Consider the following 20464-nt stretch of genomic DNA (forward strand, 5'->3'; position numbering starts at 1 on the left):
CTTTACACAGCTCTGTGCTGATCTCAGGCTGTGGCCTGCTCTGGCTACATTGATGCCTGGTCTCGTGTCATTTCGTAAAACTTCAGTTCTGAATGCTATTTGCTTACTTTTACTGTTTGCATGATTTGTTTTTTTTTCTCTCTGCACCTGGGGGTTGGGATTTCACAGTCTTTTTTTTTTGCATTTCTTTGTTTCATGGCTGCCTGTAAAAAATGAGTCTCAAGTTTGAATAATATACGCATACTTTGATAATAAATGTACTTCGAACTTCAGACACAGTCACATGTAGTTGCCTTTGCACTGCCCTCTAAGATGGCCTAGCAATCTTTTCAGGTACACCATTGCTACTGCATTACAACAGCTCAAGAAATTAGCACTCCAAGCACCTTCTCACGGGCAATTAAAAATGCCCAATGAATGTTTCTCCTGTATAAATAAAAGTGAATAAATAAAAATATCACATATTATAAGAGAGGTACTGGCAAATCTTAAAACAAAAAGGAGTAATATAGGCATTGAAATTGTGGAGAGAGGAGAATCTGAATATGCCTCAGCATTCTGGATACAATGTCACCATTAGTTTCTGGATTTCATCTTGTTTCGTGACAATAAAATTTGATGACCTTCAACATTCTTTGATGCAAGCTAATAGGATCAGAGGATCATTACGGCACAGAATAATAATAATCTATGAAGTGTAGACTTTATAATGAAATGATTGATCCCACAGGGAAGCAAATTGTTTGCTGTATTACGTTTTCAGTAAAAAATGAATACAGGACCACCCAGGCAAAATGTTAATGGAACATTTAACAAGAAGAAATAGTAGTACTGGAAATATAAACTTGCAGTAAATTTGCATTCAGAATATTAATGATATTTTAAGAAATTAGGTCCGTCAACGATATTTCATTATTTGCCTCATTTGTTAAAGGAACATACTTGTGATTACCTTCAAATATTAAATTGCTTTCTGCTGTAATATCAGTTATAGACAAGTCTGGATCTAAATTTATTACCAGCACTTTGACTAATACATTGGGATCTATCATGTTTAGTATAGTTTTACCATAACTCCCACTGAGGATTAGGATCAGCTCTAATGATGACTGTGTGCGGAATTAATGAAAATACAAAGATTAAGGAAAATTTTGATATGGTGTAAACTGAATTTTAAAGATTAATGAGAGAATTGAGCAAATTATTTCCGGTAGCATTAGATACCTAAGGCACCTTTGAAGGTAAGGCCCAATCCAAACAATGAGACGGAACTGAAACAAAGGTGGAACCTATGAAATGATGTTACTCCTCATTTTCAATTTTCCATAGCTCATGGCTTTATGAGTAACAATATCCTTTTATGGTTATTTTACACAAACTTACATAATGATAAATTAATGGCATTGAACAATTGTCTAATTTTTTAAAGTTGACTTTAGCACTGAAAACCACACTGATGGTAATGAGAAATGAATCAAGGAGGCCAAAGAGGAACACAAACTTCGGACTGGGGACTAGGGACTAGGATCGCCATGGACCTGGGACTTGGAAACAGGGAACTGGGATCGTCGCGGCCATGACTGGACAGCGGGAACGTGGACAGCCGCGGACCTTGGACTTGGACAGGGGGAGCATTGGATACCATGGATCGCTGCAGCCAGAAACGTGGACACCAAAACACAGGACAAGGAATCTTGAACCAGGGCTCCTCCTTCGGATCAGGCATCAAGCTGGGACTCTTCGAGGTGTAAACACAGACACCGGGCATGACATGGAGCCAGAACTCCACCTTCAACTCAGGCACCGAGCCGGGACTCTTCTTTGGGGGGTAGACACAGACAATGGTTATAAACATCGAGCCAGGACTCCGCCTTCCACTCAGGCACCGATCCGGGACCCTTTGAGGGGTAGATACAGACAAGGGGCATAAACGTCGAGTCAGGACTCCGCCTTTAACTCACCCCTGGTGGATGGACCTTGCCCGGATCCACTCTGGCAACGGAAGGCGAATTGCTGGTACTCTGATGCGGGCTGGGTCACTCTGGCAATGGAAGGCGAATTGCTGGTACTCTGATGCGGGCTGGGTCACTCTGGCAGCGGAAGGCGAATTGCTGGTACTCTGATGCGGGCTGGGTCACTCTGGCAATGGAAGGCGAATTGCTGGTACTCTGATGCGGGCTGGGTCACTCTGGCAATGGAAGGCGAATTGCTGGTACTCTGATGCGGGCTGGGTCACTCTGGCAATGGAAGGCGAATTGCTGGTACTCTGATGCGGGCTGGGTCACTCTGGCTTGTTGTGGCGACAGCAGCGACTTGCGAAGGCTTCTTAACATTCTCGTCCCGAACAGCTAAAGCCAGGGGCTTATAAGCTGCCGGTTCAGCTCGAGGGTAGATCACCTTAATTGCCAAGCTCAAGGGACACGTAAAACGGAATTAGAAGGGAACAAGGCGTCAATGATCCGGATCGCAACCTAACTAAATTTAAAGGGGAACCGATCCGGACCATGACACAGGAAGTTACACTCCCTTCATTGGAACTGGGAAGGCTAGAAGTGCTGGAACATTGAAGAAGGAGGGATTGAAGTCAAAGTCTTTAAGCTTATTGAATAGTTTTGACGGGATGATAGTATTCGATGTTGAGTTCTAGTCAATGAAGAGCATCCTCATATATGCATCTTCACTGTCCAGATGTTCCACAGTGGAGTGAAGAGCCAATGAAATGGCAATTACCATAGACCTGCTTTGACAGTAGGCAAACTGAAGCGATCCAAGTCACTTCTCAGGCAGGAGTTGATGTGTTTGAATACCAACCTCTCAAAGCATTTCATAGCAGTAGATGTAAGTGCAACTGGACGATAGTCATTGAAGAAGGTTATCATGTTCTTCTAGGCACCTGTATACTTGAAGCCTGCTTAAAGCATGTGGATACCTCAGACTGCCAAAGCAAGAGGTTAAAGATATTGGTGAACACTCCATCTAGTTGATCACATCTTTAGAACTTGGCTAAGTACCCTATTGGAAAGGATGCTCTCAGTGTTGGGCTCAAAGACTGAAATCACTGGGTCATTGGGGGTGGGGGTGGGGGGCTTTGGGAGTTCGCAAAGTTTTGAAGGCCAAAGCAAGCCTAAAGGACATTGAGCTCATCTTGTAGTCAATGAAGAGCATCCTCATGTCTTCATCTTCACTGTTCTAATGTTCCAGGGTTGAATGAAGAGCCATTGAAATGGCATCTGCCATAGACCAGCTCTGACAGTTGAGAAACTGGAGTGATCTGAGTCATTTCTCAAACAGGAGAAAGAAGCCTTGTTGTCACCTATGTCACTTGGTTTCACTTTGTAGGAGGTGGCAGCATTCAACCACAGCCACAGCTGTTCATCATCCTTCACTGATCCAAGTCTGTAAGTGAGTTGGCTTTCTGGAGATCACACATGGACCTCTTGTATTCGACTTGGTCGCCAGACATGAATGCCTCTGATCTGGCCCTCAGCAGACTGTGGATATCATGATTCCTCCAGGGCTTCTGGTTTGGGAATGATTTTGTGGGGACACACTCATCCATAACTGTTTTTATAAAGTCTGTGACAACCTTGGTGTATTCTTTAGTTTCTCTGATGAGTAATTTTGGTTCTGTAGAATGGCTTATTTCTCAAGCTGTGTTCTCATCTGTTCATTCAAGCTAAGGAAAAGATCCTCAAGCACTATTTTAATGAAGAGAAAGAAGTTTTCTCTAAAGTACTTAGCCATCAATATGGGTGTTTGCTCTATGTTGGCATTAAGGCAGCTAATTTGGACCTTGGGATAGCACACATAAACCCAGTTCTATGTAACATAATTTTAATAGCACAGTGTTTACATCAGCACCAGATACCAGCGAGGATGCATCATTCTCATCTCCTTTACTCTCCTTTCCTCCATCTCCTTCACTTCCGTCTTGTCAAATGGTAATGGTGGATATTTAAGCCTTTCTCAATTTTTTTACTTTCAAGGAAGAATCACCCTCTCATCATCTTTTACTTTATTCCATCCCTTTCAGAGTCATTCAGGACCACCAAGTCATATTATGCAGGAGGAGGGTATTGGTCCTCATGCCTGTGAGTTGATTTGAGAAATCTGTTAAATTAATCTTCCTCCCTTTCTCTTTCTCCCTTGAGCTGCAATCTTTCTTTTCATTTTCAAATACGACTAAAATTCTCTTGAAATCAACTTTTGAATCTAACCCTGTCATGTTTCCTGCTTCATTTCAGTAACTTGCATTGTTAAAATCAAACATCACTTACATGGTGAATGGTAAGACACTGAGGAGTGTGGTGGGATAAAGGGATCTGGGAATACAGGTCCATAATTCATTGAAAGTGGCATCACAGGTCGATAGGGTCATAAAGAAAGCACGTTGGCTGTCATGAAACAATGTATTGAGTAAAGGAGATGGGATGTTACGTTAGAGTTGTATAAGATACTGGTGAGGCTTCATTTGGAGTATTGTGTACAGTTTTGGTCACCTACCTACAGAAAGGTGTGAACAAGGTTAAAAGAGCACAGAGAAAATTTACAAGGATGTCGCTGGGTCTAGAGGACCTGAGTTATAAGGGAAGATTGAACAGATTAGGACTGTATTCTTTAGAATGTAGAAGATTGAAAGGAGATTTAACAGAGGTATACAAAATCATGCAGGGTGTAGATAGAGTAAATGCAAGCAGGCTTTTTCCAGTGAGGTTGGATGAGACTACAACCAGAGGTCATGGGTTAAGGGTGAAAGGTGAGAAATTTAAGGGGAACATGGGGGAAACTTCTTCACTCAGAGGGTCGTGAGAGTGTGGAATGATCTGCCAGCATAAGTGGTGCATGCAAGCTTGATATCAACATTTAAGAGAAGTTTGGACATTGGACAAGTACATGGATAGTAGGGGTATGGACGGCTATGGTCCCAGTGCAGGTCGATGAGGGCAGGCAACTTAAATGCTTTTGGCATAGACTAGGTCTGTTTCTGTGCTGTACTTCTCAATGAATCTATGAATCATCCTATTATTGGTTGTCTGTCAATTCTTTTACATCCGCAACCTCTACCAGTAGAAAATAATTTCCTTATGTACTCTGCCAAGCCTTTCATATGAGACTCCTTCATCTCCCATTAGTTTCTTTTCTGTCAAGGAGAACAATCCAGCTTCTCTCATCTCTATACATACAAGTCCCTCTTCGATGGATTCACTCCAGTAAATCCGTGCATAAACAGAAAAGTCTTGATATTCTTCCTAAAATGTGGCACATGAACAGAGAAGCCCACTTGAGGTCCAACCTATGTTTAATGTAGCTTCCTTTCATCAAACTTAAAACCAGTATTTAAATTAGACAAAAGAAAGTTCTTCCTCCCCTCCCCCCACCTTCTTACTCTGACTTCTCAACTTCTTTTTCCAGTCCCGATGAAGGGCCTGAGCCCAAAACATCGACTCTTTATTCCTTTCCATAGATACTGCCTGACCTGCTGAGTTCCTCAGCACTTTGTGTGTGTCGCTTTTGGTATCCACCATCTGCAGATTTCCTTGTGTTTGGGTGCTCTGGCTTCTCCCCACATTACAAAGACATACGGATCAGGGTTAGTGAGTTGTGGGCACACTATGTTGGCACCAGAAACATGGCAACACTTGTGCCCAGCATATCCTCACTGATTTGCTTTGACGCAAATGACACATTCCACTGTATATTTCCATGTACATGTGACAAGCAAAGCTAGTGATAAAATAATCTTAATCATAACTCAGAAGTACCTTTTTATATTTATCATTTGGAGTAACTGCTGTGATCAATTTAGCTGAACCCTTATAAAACAAGGCAAAGATTTTACACAGCCTATATCATATTGCTAGGAGATTGAAAGAAATCTTCCGGATGAGAGGAGATTTGATAGAGGTATGCAAAATTATGAGGGTTATCGATAGGGTAAATGCAAGCAGGTTGGGTGAGACTAAAAATGGAGGTCATGGGGTAAGGGTGAAAGGTGAAATGTTCAAGGAGAATATGAGGGTGAACTTCTTCACTCAGAGGGTGGTGAGAGTGTGGAGTGACCTTCCAGCGGAAATTGTGGATGTGTGTTTGATTTCAATATTTAAGGGAAATGTGGATAGGTATGTGGATGGGAGGGGTATGGAGGACCCTGCTCTGGATGCAGGTTGATGGCACTAGGCAAATTAATAGTTCTGCACAGACTAGGTGGGCCAAAGGGCCAGTTTCTGTGCCGTAATGTTCTGTAACTCTATGACTTTATGTCTTTATTTTCAGATATAGAGTACCAACCATGGGTAGGCTTTGATCCATTGCAATATGTCAACTTGTCAGCATTGATGTCAAATCAAAATAATAACAGAAAATGCTGGGAATACTCAAAAATTCTGACAGCTTCTGAAGAGAGGGTTGGTATTTCAAGTGGCTTTTCTTTCATCATCCGGAACTATCGAGCTGGACTTTTGTTGCTGTGATTACAGGGAAGGTCTCAACCTTTGCAATCATCGTTCTGTAGTGTTAACAATTGCTTTGTGATGTTTTGTAGGCAAATCCTACAGCTGGTGATTTGTCCCACCTCCCTGGCCTCTTGTTGTTTCGACAGCCGTGCCTTATCAAGGGAAATCAGTGAAATTTGTCAGACCGCAAGGGCCTAAAATATTTGTGCGGCAATGTTTGTGTGAATTAAACATTAGATAAGCTGACTAGGGTTGCTTCTGCAATTGTTACCCACTTTGGTAAACTGTTTCTGTGCAGATTATGAGCTGATACTTGGGAGTGCCTGAACGTGACTGATTGGGTAAGGAAAGAATTCCTTTAACTAAACATTTGAGTTGATTATCGTTTACTTCAGGTTCACATTAAGCCAACTCGAATCTTCCCAGAACTACAGCACTGAGAATATCGCTGTGCAAGGTACAACCCAATGTAATGCCGAAACATTGGTTAAAAGCTCTTTCCTTCTGGACAGTTTAATCACAGATGTGCTGATCTCTGAAGAATTGTCATTTTATGTTTTATTTTTCAGTAGGGATTGTCTTTTTCAGAATTCCTATGTTCTGACATAATATTCTCACCTGGCCACCAATTGATAGTGACACACTGAGTGGAATCTCTGACAGGAATGCACTGTGTACTCGGCCGGGTTTCCCATCATGGTAGCCTCTAGTTAACCTCAGCGTTCCTTTGCAGAGTATGGTGGTTAATTTTGCAGCTTTCCTACAGGTTGAAAATTATTAATTTAAAATGCAATGCATTAATTAGTAGATTTTTATTCCATTCCTGCGCAGTTACGTTATTTTATAATTATTTCTTAAATAACTGAAGGGGTTTGATTAATTGATTGTCTGCATTATAATATACCCTTGTATAGTGGGTCTCTTTTAAAATTGACTCTGCAGAGACCAAATACATTGTTTTCCTTGTGCAGATTCTTTTTAGTTCACTGTAGTGTAATTTGTCACCATTAATGTCAACTCTGCAAAACAAACTCTGTTTCCTTGTCAGCATAATGGTAACTGATCATTTAAAAGTGAGGTTTTTAGCTTTCAGTTCCATGTCTGTGCCTCTGCATATGAAAAGACTGAGATATATAAAAAGAGAAAGTGTGAGAGAGTGCAGGAAAGAATGGGAAAAAATTTAGCAAGGAAGGGTGTCAATAGATGCACAGTTTAATATTATCACTTCTGTATGTTGTTATTTGCTCCGTGGCCACTTTGTTAGGTACACCAGTACACCTGCTTATTAATGCAAATATCTAATCAGCCAATCATTTTGCAGCAACGTGATGAGCAGACATGTTCAAGAGGTTCAGTTGTTAAGACCAAACATCGGAGTGGGGAAGAAATGCTATCTCAGTGACTATGATCATAGAATGATTGTTGGTGCCAGACAGGGTGGTTTGAGTATCTCAGAAACTCCTGATATCCTGGGATTTTCTCGCAGAGCAGTCAGTGGAGTTTAGAGACCGGTGCAATAAGCAAAAAAAATATCCAATGAGCGATAGTTCTATGGGCGAAAACACCTTGTTAATGAGAGAGGTCAGAGGAGAACGGCCAGCCTGGTTCAAGCTGACAGAAAGGGAATAGTAACTCAAATAACCATGCACTACAACAGTGGTGTGCAGAAGAGCACTGATGAACGTACAAGTCGAACCTTGAAGTGGATGGGCTACAGCAGCAGAAGACCACAAACATGCACTCTGTTGCCATTTTATTTGGTACAGGAGTTATCTAATAAAGTGGTCACTGAGAGCATAAATGCGGTGTCCATATGCATATAATTTCTGCATCTTAATTAAGCAATTGATAATCTTTTATTTCAGTATAATTAGTCCTCACTTTCTTTCTGTCATTTCATCATGAGTAGAGATTTCTAACTAGAGTACATCCTAAATGTCCATTGTTTTTGCTTATATGTGATGAGCTATTTTTTGCCCATTAATGAATTGGTGCAACGTCCTGGGATTTAAATCTGTTTCCAAAATTGATCAACATAGCGTTCAAGTTTTGTGCCCATAATGCCGGTGATGGGGAGCCTCTCCCTTCTACAGCCCAAATTCTAATTGTCAACATCCTTACAGTGTTGGCTCATGATCAGGTGGTTAAGGCATTGGTCTAGTGATCTGAAGGTCACTAGTTCGAGCCTCAGCTAAGGCAGCGTGTTGTGTCCTTGGCCAACAACCAACATTGTACATTGCAGGCCACTCTTGTGAAAGGGTCGGCAAGTGTCTCACAGGGTGTTGATGACAGGTTATGGTGCTGATACTGTATCGAGTTTCCTGTGTAGTTCTGCCCAGCATTATGGGCATGCTATGTTGGCACCAGCATGTGTGGCATCGCCTGACTTTAATGCAAGCAGAGCTTTTCTCTGTAGGTCTCGATGTACACGTGACAAATAAACCTGAAGCTTGCTCTTGAATCTTGCATTGATGACTGAAATAAAATGTGATCTATACAAGAAATATTTTCATAAATATGTGGTACCTTGATATAAGATATTAAAACATTTGGCCAGGATTTAGAGATACATCATCTAACTGAAGTACAAAGGTTAACTGTCACCTTAGTATTATTAAGGATCTCACCCATCCAGCCAGCATCCTCTTTGATTTTACACCATCACGCAGGAGACTCCAATGCATAAAAACATGAACAGTCAGGATGGGAAGCAGTTTCTTCCGTCAGGCCAGCAGGCTACTGAGCTCCCGGCTGCATCATATTTGAAGTGGCATGGTTAATCATTTCCTTACCTTGCAATATTTAATTTATGCACTTTAGTTTGTTATTTTGCATGATTCATCTGTAGATTTTATCCTTACTTTCATAAGTTATTGTGTGCTATGTGTACCACCAGGCTTTACACCCTGGTGTGGAGAAACATTGTCTCATTTCTATATGCATTATATGGCTATATGTTATATATATGTGTATATAGTTAAATGACAATAAACTTAACGACTTGATTTCCATACATGTGATTTGTGTTGTGGCAAATAAACATGTGACCTTTGCTGATCTCAGTATGGAGACCAGGAGAACTTTGTATCTGGCCCCTTAGCTTTACATCAACCAAAGCTACTGTATGCAATTGAATGCGGTAACAACTTAGATTCCAAAATGAATGTCGTGATTTATATACATTTTAAACATTTTGAAATAATATTTGCATTTTAATTTCAATCTGCATAACTATTTTAAATGTCAGTTTTGTCAGTGATATTTAAAAAGAGTTTTGGTCGAAATCAGGAGTCAAACGACCATTAAGATGGTACAAGGACAGGACTGCAGGGTTAACTGTCTGAGACCTTGCAGGGCAGCCACAGCAGTGAGGATGGACTTACAGCACCATGAAAAGTCTGTGTGGCAAGGCATGTGAAATCAGCATGAGCACTGGTCCAGATCCTGACAGAACTGATACTATCAACAACACCAGCCTGGGAAGCTTTTTTTCACTTTCTCCTTTGACAGAAGAGTTTAAATGTGGATTTTAAAGAACTTGCTAACTACTTCATGATAAAGGCAAACTAGAAGTCCTCCTTATATGGCCAACTCCCCAAAATCCCCAAAATGGCATTAGGGGATACGGTGAGTGAGCAGGTAAGTGGACATGAGGCTAGGTTTAGATCAGCCATGTGATCTCCTGGACCAGTTTTCGATAGCCTGGATGGGTCGGAGAGGAACTTTCCAGATTTTTTCTCCTCAATTGGCAAATCGTTTTTTTTTCCCCCGGGTGATCACATGGGTTTGGGCGGGATGAATAATAAAATAAAATGGGCGGCATGGTGCCCTGTTAGTTGGCACTGTTGCCTTGTGGGATTCGGTGAAAACTAGAGTTAAGATTGGATCAGCCATGATCTTGTTGCATGGCGGAGCAGGCTTGAGGGGCCGATTGGCCTACTCCTGCTCCTATCTCTTATGTTCTTATGTTCTTATAAATGTAGTGCAGGTTAATCTAATTGTATTCCACTGAAAGATGATTACAAAAGACTAATGATTAATAAACATGGAAATATACAGATATTTACAGTGCCTAGACTTTATATTTCTTTTTGTTATTCATAGTTTTATTATGTATTGCAATGTACTGCTGCCACTAAGTTAACAAATTTCACAATGTATACCAGTGATATTAAACCTGATTCTGATTCTCATTTCTTTCTGTCTTCACATTGGATCAAAACAGCATCAGTGTTGTTGGAATCCTAGTAGTTTCAGCTTTTTTCACTTGTTTACAGTATATGTTTGTAGAGTTTTAGTAACTTAGTTTATTACTTCAGTAGCTCCTTTGTGTGCAAAGCCGAAGAGTAACACAGTCAGTAGGTTTTCACAGGTTTCTTATCTCAGGCCAGCTCACAATATAAAAAGAATGTATATGCTCACGTTCCTTTATACTTCTTTACTTGCCTTGCTCTTTGCTATAGGCTGACCCTGTCCGGCCTGTACTATCGTGAACATCTAATAAAATGATGGTAGCTGTAAGATTTTTACCTCACTCTTGACTTCAGAAGGACCTGTCCACAGCTTCATCTTCATATACAATAGCATAAGTACATTCCTCCGTAATACCAAGGCCGAAACACCCAGTGATGTCGAGGTACACAACTGAAGATGTGTCATAATGGTAGTAACATCATCTAGTGGTCATCTTTAAGAACTGCTTCCACTCAAGCCAAGTGCAGTGCAGAAACTTTGGGGATTGTAACATCCAGTCCTATTAATCAAACTGTAGTATGTCAGGCCTAATTTAAAGTTTTAAGACTTACCCAAGATTAATGTGTGCTCTTTTGTCTCCTCCCCTCCACAGTTGCATATATGGCTTGCTTCACTTCCCACTTTTCTTATCTGCACTGTAAAATGGTCCAAAGTTGATTGACAATAGGATTGGTAATTGATTGGCGATGGACAAAGCTATTGGGCTTTATTGTATTTGTTTTATATTTTTGTTTGAACATAATAATTGTTATTTCATTAAACTTGTACTTCTATTCATAAACATCATGGATTTTCCTCTGTCCTTAACTCTCTAAAGATAAAGATTGGCTTTACTTATCACATGATATTTTGAAACACACATTGAAATGCATCATTTGTGTCAACGACCAACACAATCCAAGCATGTGCTGGGGGCAGCCCACAAGTGACGCCAACATAGCAGGCCCACAACTTACTTACCCTTACGTTGGAGCATTCAGAGGAAACTCACATACAGATGTGGGGAGAATGTGGAAACTCCTTACATATACAGAGGCAGGAATAGAACCCTGATCACTGGCGCTGTAAAGTGTTTCGCTAGCCGCCATGCTACCCTGATACACGATCTCTAACACTAACTGGTTCCAACTTCTTTGTGTTATATTTCTGGGCTGTTTTTTCAGAGGACTCATTTCACCCCCACCAGTGACTCGTTGTGCTGAGGTGAATAGTCGTTAGTCTTGGAGGGTGCAACGTTTAACTTCTGCCACTCTTGTAGAGCTGAGCCCACTGCCCCCTTGACCCAATTTTGATTGTACCTTTACTCTTCCTGCCTTCATCACAATGTGGAAACCCACAATGGTCTACTTTAAGGCTTGGTTCAGAAGTGGTGAAAGAGCATGAGAAGATAATTCCTATTTTGTAATGTTGTAGAGATTAAGAAATGCAGCATTAGATTCTCCAAGCTCTTGGACAGGTTTTTTTTTTCTCTCTCTCTCTATTAAATTAATATTTATCTGTAAATACCTGCATTGAGAAGCTCATGAAACAAGAGTGATTCATTTTTATGTGGATAGGTGTTACAAGCCTTGTGATATTTGTTCTGTGCCATTGCTTTCAATAGTACTTGGAAAGAGAACTGAAGGAAAGAATCACATTGATTCTGGTGGGCAGCAGAGTCTCAACTGCATTCAAAAGCAATGTGTGTATCATTTGACTGCACAAATTGATCATAGTAATTCCTTACTCAAGTATGTGGTGAATTATTTACACCAATTACACACACGAGCTGCATAAAAGATTCCAAAATATGATTGTATAACCATATTGTTTCATAATACTGCAGGCTTGCTTTTCATCTATTTGTTCTGACTCAAAATAAAGTATTCAGTCATTTTCAGGTTAAACTCTAATATTTTGCCACGTTTCAAGTGTTGGTGTATAGGGCATCTGTTACAAATTCAATCAAATGTATGGTCATATTCAGTAAGCATTAAGCAAAATAAATGCAAAGACAAAATTTAAGTACCATTCCTGAATATCGGATGTCTGTGAGAAAAATTATAGCATTTACATAGATTTTCTTCTGTTAATGTTGGGTATGTTAATTGTGTGCCGGTAATTGCTTCATTTCCACTTCTTCATAATCAGATAGCACGTCAATTCATGTTGCTCAGTGCTAAACTTAGCCCTGGAAAGTATTTTGTTATTAATGCTTTTTCATAGTTTGCTCTTTCTATTGTTTTACAGCTTCAGTCAACGTAGTCACACATGACTGCAGCCCAGACCTGGAAAAGCACCAAGGACCCAAGGAGGTGGCTGATGGATGTGCCTTTGAGGAGTCTGACAGTCCAGGTGAAAGCCATTGAAAGATAGGTGGGAAATGTAGAGTGACAAATATGACATGGAGTTGTGTGTCTGCGGAAGCAGAGAGGACCTTGACATCTTTATGTCCCTCTGACTGCAGCAACATACACTGTACATTCAGAACGTGTATGTACAATTCCTCATGTTTTTTTCAAAGGAAAACTCTTCATTCAATTTCTTGTTTTACTTTCCCACTGAGTTTGTATTCCTAATTTAGTTTGGGTGTTTTTGTGCGATCATTTCTTTGGTTGCTTTCTTAAGTTTCTTGGGCAGGCACTGTGTGCCGAATCATGTATCATTTTCTTTTATTCCTTCTCTCTGAGGCCTGTCAACTGAGCTAAGAGGTTTCCAAATCTTGCAGCCAGCCCTGACAGGGGCAGCTGCGAAAAGTCCCCTGATCCATCTCACAAGAGAGCTGCTGAGATTTAATTTTCAGTGGAAGGGTGCAGTTTGAAATCCATGTCAGGTCCCCGAGGTCATCTCCAAACCCAGATTGGACTCGTGGCTCCAGGATTATCTTTCAGCTACTCCACTCAACCTAGATTCCTCGGAAGTTTGACGCCTGCTTTGCTGCCAAGTTTCAGGGCCTATTCTTCTAATCCTTTCTCTAAACTGCAGTATGGTTTTAAAGGAATGACGAACTTGTGTGCATCCCTTTTGAATGTTATCTTTCACTTTACAACGTCAGTCAATCATAATGATTCAAACACACAAAATTAAAGATCTCTTTAATGTAATGTACTTGTACACAGCAGGTTCTGATGTGAAGAAAATTATTGCTTTTTTTTGTGAGCAGACATTCCTATATCAAAATATGTCTTGCTTTGTAAGATGGAAACCCTCCAGAGATTTCAGTACTGGTCTCATTGGCTTCCATCGAGAATATGTGGCTTTGTTGCCATGGATACATTGTATTTCTCCAAGAATTGTTCGTATTGATCGGTCGACAGGCGTGAAGGACGCGGGCATGTGTGAAGCATGAGGGGGTGGGGCAGTGGTAAATGACCAGAGGTTACTGGTCAGATATTAGCTGATGTGGCATACACTTGTGCAAAAATAAAGGGACCCTTTTTCTGATTTCTGGGCTTTTGCGCCCACCGCATTGTGTGCCAATAGAACAAACGAGAAGAAACTTGTTAGTTGCTTGTCATGTCAAATCTCCAGTGTTTGTCCAGACACAGCTGTCAGTATTCCAGCTTGCAATCTCGGGGATGTGCAACAAAGAGCTCGACCCATGAATTATTTATCGCAGCACCTCAGCGTGCGATTCAGTTATAAGAAATTAAGATAACTTGGAAGAAAATGCCAACTGAACCATAAGTGACTGGGGCTGCCCTTTTAAAAATTTAGCTGAGAAGTAGGGAACAATTTTTCAAATCCCAGCTTAATTTATTATATTTCATTGGCTGATTGCCGCAACATGTAGTATTCACGTCATAGTACATACACTTCTCCTGCAATTTCTGCACAATTTGCTGGAGTCCTGCAGAGTTTCGCAATTTGTTTTACTTTCAGACTAATTGCTCATGCATCTAAACTTGCACACAATTGTATTAGACAGTTCAGGTGATGCACCCAATGTATGCATTTAGTATAGACAGAACTGCACACTGTTATTAGTCATATGGTTATGCAGTTACAAAAAATTATGCCTTTCGATGGTATCATACAGAAACTAAGACAGGTAAACGAAACCCTTCAAGGAGAGGTCACCCATTTTCTTCAGCCTTTCAACATATAGAGGAAAGCCCATGTGCTGCTCGCCACTTAACAAACATCAGCAAAATTATAAGCCTCTTACAGACTTTGGAGCAAAATCTTTCAGTTGCTCAGTTTCCTGCAGTCCCAACAGCCCTCCCTGCCCCCAACTCCCACCAACACACACATCATCGAAAAGCCTGGTCGGAACGCATCCACGGCCCATCTGTAAAGTGCACAATGTGTAAAGTGTCAGCAATGAGTTATCTGTGCTTCCTCAGTTCAGATCTATTGGCTTCAATGAAATGAGCGTTTTTGAAAGTTGTGTATGATCTGCAGTGTGGAGCAGAGAGTGAATTTTTACTCTGTATATGATTTTATTTCTCCATGGCCATGCGAATGTAAATTACATCCAACATGGAACTTCACAGAAAAATCACCAAATTTAAAAAAAACACTCCGAATCATCTTTCTCCAATGACCATTTTGTAACACATTGCACCTTTAAAGAGAGCCCAGAGTACAAAATATACACAAAAGCTTTTTGCCACATATCTTTCCATTCAGCCAATCTTTACACCGATCCATTGTGATGTTGGCATACTTCTGTGTTAATATCCTCTTTCCAAGAAAGATAATATCTAAAGAAATGAACAGATTAAGGCATTATGATATAGATATTTCAAAAAAGCTCCATGCAAAGCTACAAGATGTTGACAGTGTGCAGTGTTTGCTGTCTACAATGAGTACATATGTATCTATTCAGTGAGCTTCCAATTTAGTCTGGACTGTCAAGAGCAAGCCTCAGAAGGTGGAAATGGTAAAAGTTTTGATGGTCACTAGTTGTACAACTGAAAGATAGGACAGTACCTTGGGTTATACAGACGTAAGGATAATCCCTAAGTTTTTCTACACCATTCTCCCAAGGTCTATTCGGTGAATAGGTAACCTTATGACAAAGTGTACTATTATGTTTAAAGAAATGAGGAAAAATCCTCATGGTGTATAGAAACTCGAGCTGCAAATGAATTCGTGGTGGGATGGACTTAATATGAGTGGCATTTCTCACCTGAAGGATCATTATGTTAAGAAAATATTGCTTAAGTGGTCTGCACAGCTGGAGTAATTCTACAAGATTTTCATTTCTATAGCAATTTATATCACACTTTCTGGAGAACTGGATGGGAAAGGCTTATCACTTATTACAGGCAGGGCAAACAGGTAACATCTCAGCTCCTACGACTTCAGCTCGATCCTGTCTGTACGGAATTTGCTTGTGACCATATTCATTCCCCTCAAATCATGTATGCTTCCCCCCAGCTCCTCCACTTTCTTTCCCCACCCCTAAGACTTGCTGGATGTTAGGTTAAATGGTTATTATTAAAATGTAGTTGATGCACCATCAATAACTCTCGGAGACGTGAGGTGAGATATAGGCTTTTATTGGCTGGAAGAAAGAAAAAGCAGCAAGTGACCACCACACTACACCCTGGAGACTGAGGCCGGGGCTGTGCCTCCAGTCGCCTTTATACCGGGGTCTGTGGGAGGAGCCACAGGAGCAGTCAGTGGGGGGGGGGGGCGTGTCCAGACACAGGTATATGTAGTTCCCCACAGTAGTCCTACTGTAGGTGTATGTTGGGAAGAGTAAGGAGTTCTGGGCATTTGAGAGAGAATATGACAGGCAAACAAGTGGGAGCATGGGATTGATAATATTGCTCTGTGTTCTTCCTTAGACTCAAAGGCCTGAATGATCATTTGCTGTCAGGAAATAATAATAAATATGGAATATAAAATATCATGGGAGCATATATGAAATATGGCAACCAGCATGTTCACATTGCTAATTCAGGCATGTGCTCCATACAATAAAAGGCCAATTTCTACAGTATCCTGGTCATATAAAAGAGGAATAATATTAAACTGGCTGTGGTAGTTTTATGGTGATAAATTAGGCCCACCATTTGAGGATCAATATGCAGCACCACAAGGTCACTGTTAAATCTCCAACCACCAAGTTCATCAGCCAATTTAGCAGGCATGAAGAGGAACTTGACACAAATATACAAAGATGCATTGTGGGGAAAGCTGAGCCTGCTCAGAATTCCTAGGTAACCATTATCTTGCAAACTTAACCAACTACATCTTTGATCATTTTAAACTGCAAGCATTCTATAGATTATTTCAGATAGCCAAATGACCAGTTCTGTTGGAAGGTCATCCACTTTAACTCCATTTGTCACTCTTCACAGATGCTGCCTAATCTGCTGAGTATCTCCAGCATTCTCCTTGGTATCGTATTCACAGCAGCTACTGTCTTCTCCCTCATATATTTACCAGCAGGCTTCTTTTTTTTATGCTCACACTACAATCCTCATTCATCTAGTAACTAGGTAACTATATCACCTGAACAACCTTTGTTCCCTCTACACCTCCCCCTCTGCCACTTAAGGCTGGATTTCTCACTTTTCCAGTTCTGACGCAAATGCTGCCTGACTTCTGTGCATTTCAGGCACTTTGTGTTTATCTGAATTGACTGCCTGAAGTCAGTGAACAACATAGCACTAAATTAAACTGAACTGAAACAAACTGAACATTTCTGGACTGTTCAACGACTCTATGGTTGGGTGTTTTGTATTTTGTATTTTTCATTCTTTTTTTTTTTGCCATTTGCGACATCCGTTCTGTTTTTTGCGCATTGGGTGTTTGATGTTTTCTTTGAACAGGGTCCGTGATGTTTCTTTGTTTCATGGCTTACTGTGGGATTGTATACTGCATGCATACTTCGAACCTTTGAAAAGTTTGTTTTAACTATGTCTTCCTGGATCATCAAGAAAACCCTCCTGATTCACTGATGCCCCTTAGAGGAGGGAAGGGCAATGGCACAACTGATGGATTGCTGCCTCACAACTCCAACAACACAAGTTGAACATAAGAACAGAAGAAATGGGAGCAGGTGTAGGCCATCTAGCCCATCGAGCCTGCTCTGCCGTTCAATAAGATCATGGCTGATCTGGCCATGGACTCATCTCCACCTACCTGCCTTTTCCCCATAACCCTTAATTCCCCTACGATGCAAAAAGCCATCCAGCCTTGGCTGAAATATGTCTACTGAGGTAGCCTCCTCTGCTTCAGATCAGACCTCTGCTGCTTTTTACATGCTGTGACTGTGTGGTTTTCCTCCACGTGCTTTGGTTTCCTCCCATGTCCCAGAGGTGCGTAGGTTGTGAGCTTAATGGTCACCGTAAATAGCTCTGAAGACCGGATGTGGTAGAATTGGAGGGAAACAACACACACAAGATGCTGGAGGTTAGGCAGCATCTGTGGAAATGAATAAACAGTTGAGGTTTCAGGCCAGCACTCACCTTCAGGACGGAGAAGGAAGGGGGAGGATGCCAGAATAAAAAGATGGGGGGAGGGTAAGGAGAGAGGTGATAGGTGAAGCCAGGTGGGTGGGAAAGGTCAAGGGCTGGAGAAGAAGGAATCTGATAGGAGTGAAGAGTGGACCATAAGAAAAAGGGGAAGAGGAGGGGACCCGGGGGAAGCGATTGGCAGGTGAGAAGAGGTGAAAGGTCAGAATGAGAACTAGAGGAAGAAGGGAGGGGGTTCATTTTATTCCTAGAAGGAACAATTGATTTTCATGCCATCAGGTTGGAGGCTGCCCAGATTGGGTATAAGGTGTTGCTCCTCCACCCTGAGTGTAGCCTTGTCTTGGCACAAGAGGAGGCCATGGATCGACATGTCAGAACAGGAATGGGAATCAGAATTTAAATGTTTGGCCCGCGGGAAGTTTGGCTTGTGGCAAATGGAGCAGAGGTGCTCGATGAAGCAGTGCCCCCAGTTTATGACGGGGTGTCGCCAATGTAGATGTTAATGTGGAAGTTAATGGGAACATGGGGAGAGTAAAACAGGATTAGTGTGGAGTTAGTGTAGGTAAATTCTGATTGGTCAGTGCACAGTCAATAAGCCAAAGGGCTTATTTCCATATCTCTATGACACTGTGATACTCTCTGAAGGAAACCTCCCATCCTTAACTCCAAAACCAAGAATACGTTTACTACAAGCTCCCTTCCGCAATTTAAGTGCAATTCAGGATGGAAAATAAATCAAGATGTTGCAAATGACGTTTGCATCCCAGAAGCAAATAAATAAAACCTATTACTTGACATGTTTGCTGTGGCAAGCTTTATTAAAATAAGCTTGTGTTCCCACTATCAGAATCTGTCACAAAGAAACATTGAGAACAAATGGCAACTGAACTCCCTGTACAGTTCTGACTGTTGGTGATAGATTTCTCTGTTGTCATGGTGTTCTTCTCATGCGCTCTGCCTGCCTCTGGGGGTAACGCTACAATTGGATACTCGCGTGTGCATTGCCTGCATTTCCTGTCTGTCCATCCTGTCCGCTGGGAGCACAGAATCGTAAATTATCCTCAACACCTTATCCAGATTGTGGAAATGGAAAGTCAGCAGTTATAAGCAAGAATGGGAATGTAAGTTTAAATGTGGTGTGTGTGTGGAGAAGTTTAGAATAAGCAACATTGTATTTTGCCAAGAGATGAATTTAACAGTCTTGCTTTCCCAGTAGACTGCTTCAGTCAACCAGAACACTGAGTGGATGGAGCCACAGCACAAAAGCACTGATCTGTGAGCCGGGATTCTCCATAGAGTAAACCATGTGGAGTCTCCCATGGTTTACAGCATAAAAATATTAAATTATAGCTGAAAATTAGTTGTTTATTTCCAATTAAAGTCTCCAAGTGGAGTGGTTTTAACTGATACATTTTGTAGCCCAGCAAATCAAATGATTGAAATTGGAGGGTGAATTTCGCATTAGTAGTGATTTTCTACTTTACCCTCTCATATACGTGACTTTTCGCTGACAGAAGTGAATAGAGTAAGATACAGAAAAATACTGTCATTCCTTCATCATATCTGGGTTTAAAGCCTATCAATTTACATTGGTTTAGGAGGTTGGGATTGAATCACCATAAAAAGATTAAAAATATTCTGAAAGGGAAATCAGGAGAATCAAACGAGGGTAAGAGATGGATCTGGCAGTTAAGTTTAAGGAAAATAACAATATATATTAGAAAAAAATGGATAGCTGGTGAGAGAGTAGGTCTCCTTAGTGATCATCAGGGCCACAGGAGATCAGTGAGATACTTAAAAAATATTTCTCCTTAGTATTTATTGAGAGAAAATCATAGCTGAACAAGAGACAAGAGAAACAATGTTCTGGAGGGCATTCATATTACCAGAGAGAAGGTTTTTGTAGCGTTACAGCATATTAAGGTGGATCAATCCCCAGGTATGACTGAGGATATCCTCCGACTAGAGAGGAAATTGTGCAGGCCCTTGCATGTATATTTTTTCTTCATCACTAGCTGCTGGTGAAGTTCCTCAAGACTGGAGGGTGGCTGAAATTATTCTACTGTTTAAACAGGGTAGCCAGGGCAAGCCAGAGAACTACAAGTTGGTCAGCCTGACATCTGAAGCAGGGAAGTTACTGGAGGTGATTCTGAGGGACAGGTTCGACCAGCATTTGGATAGACAGTCATGGTCCCAGCCCAAAATATTGACTGTTTATTCATTCCCATAGATGCTGCCTGGCCTGCTGAGTTCCTCCAGCATTTTCTGATTATGATGAGTCAGCATGACTTAATGCATGTGAAGTCATGCTTGATGAACCTCTTAGAGAGTTAGGCAGTAACCAAA

General features: G+C 41.1%; 1 protein-coding gene across 13 annotated transcripts in view; it reads left to right on the forward strand.

Annotated features, from left to right (window-relative positions):
- LOC132382495 (WD repeat-containing protein 72-like) overlaps nt 1-20464 on the forward strand; it is a 502802-nt gene that overhangs the window by 317966 nt on the left and 164372 nt on the right. For 12 of the 13 annotated variants that reach the window (XM_059952748.1, XM_059952747.1, XM_059952751.1 and 9 more), the window contains one exon: nt 12936-13040. In XM_059952748.1, the coding sequence (XP_059808731.1) occupies nt 12936-13040 (105 nt within the window). Of the gene's footprint in view, nt 1-12935; nt 13062-20464 lie in introns of all 13 variants that reach the window. The other variant, XM_059952756.1, reaches the window with a different exon arrangement.

This window comes from Hypanus sabinus, chromosome 28 (genome assembly GCF_030144855.1).
Source record: "Hypanus sabinus isolate sHypSab1 chromosome 28, sHypSab1.hap1, whole genome shotgun sequence".
NCBI classification, from domain to species: domain Eukaryota; kingdom Metazoa; phylum Chordata; class Chondrichthyes; order Myliobatiformes; family Dasyatidae; genus Hypanus; species Hypanus sabinus.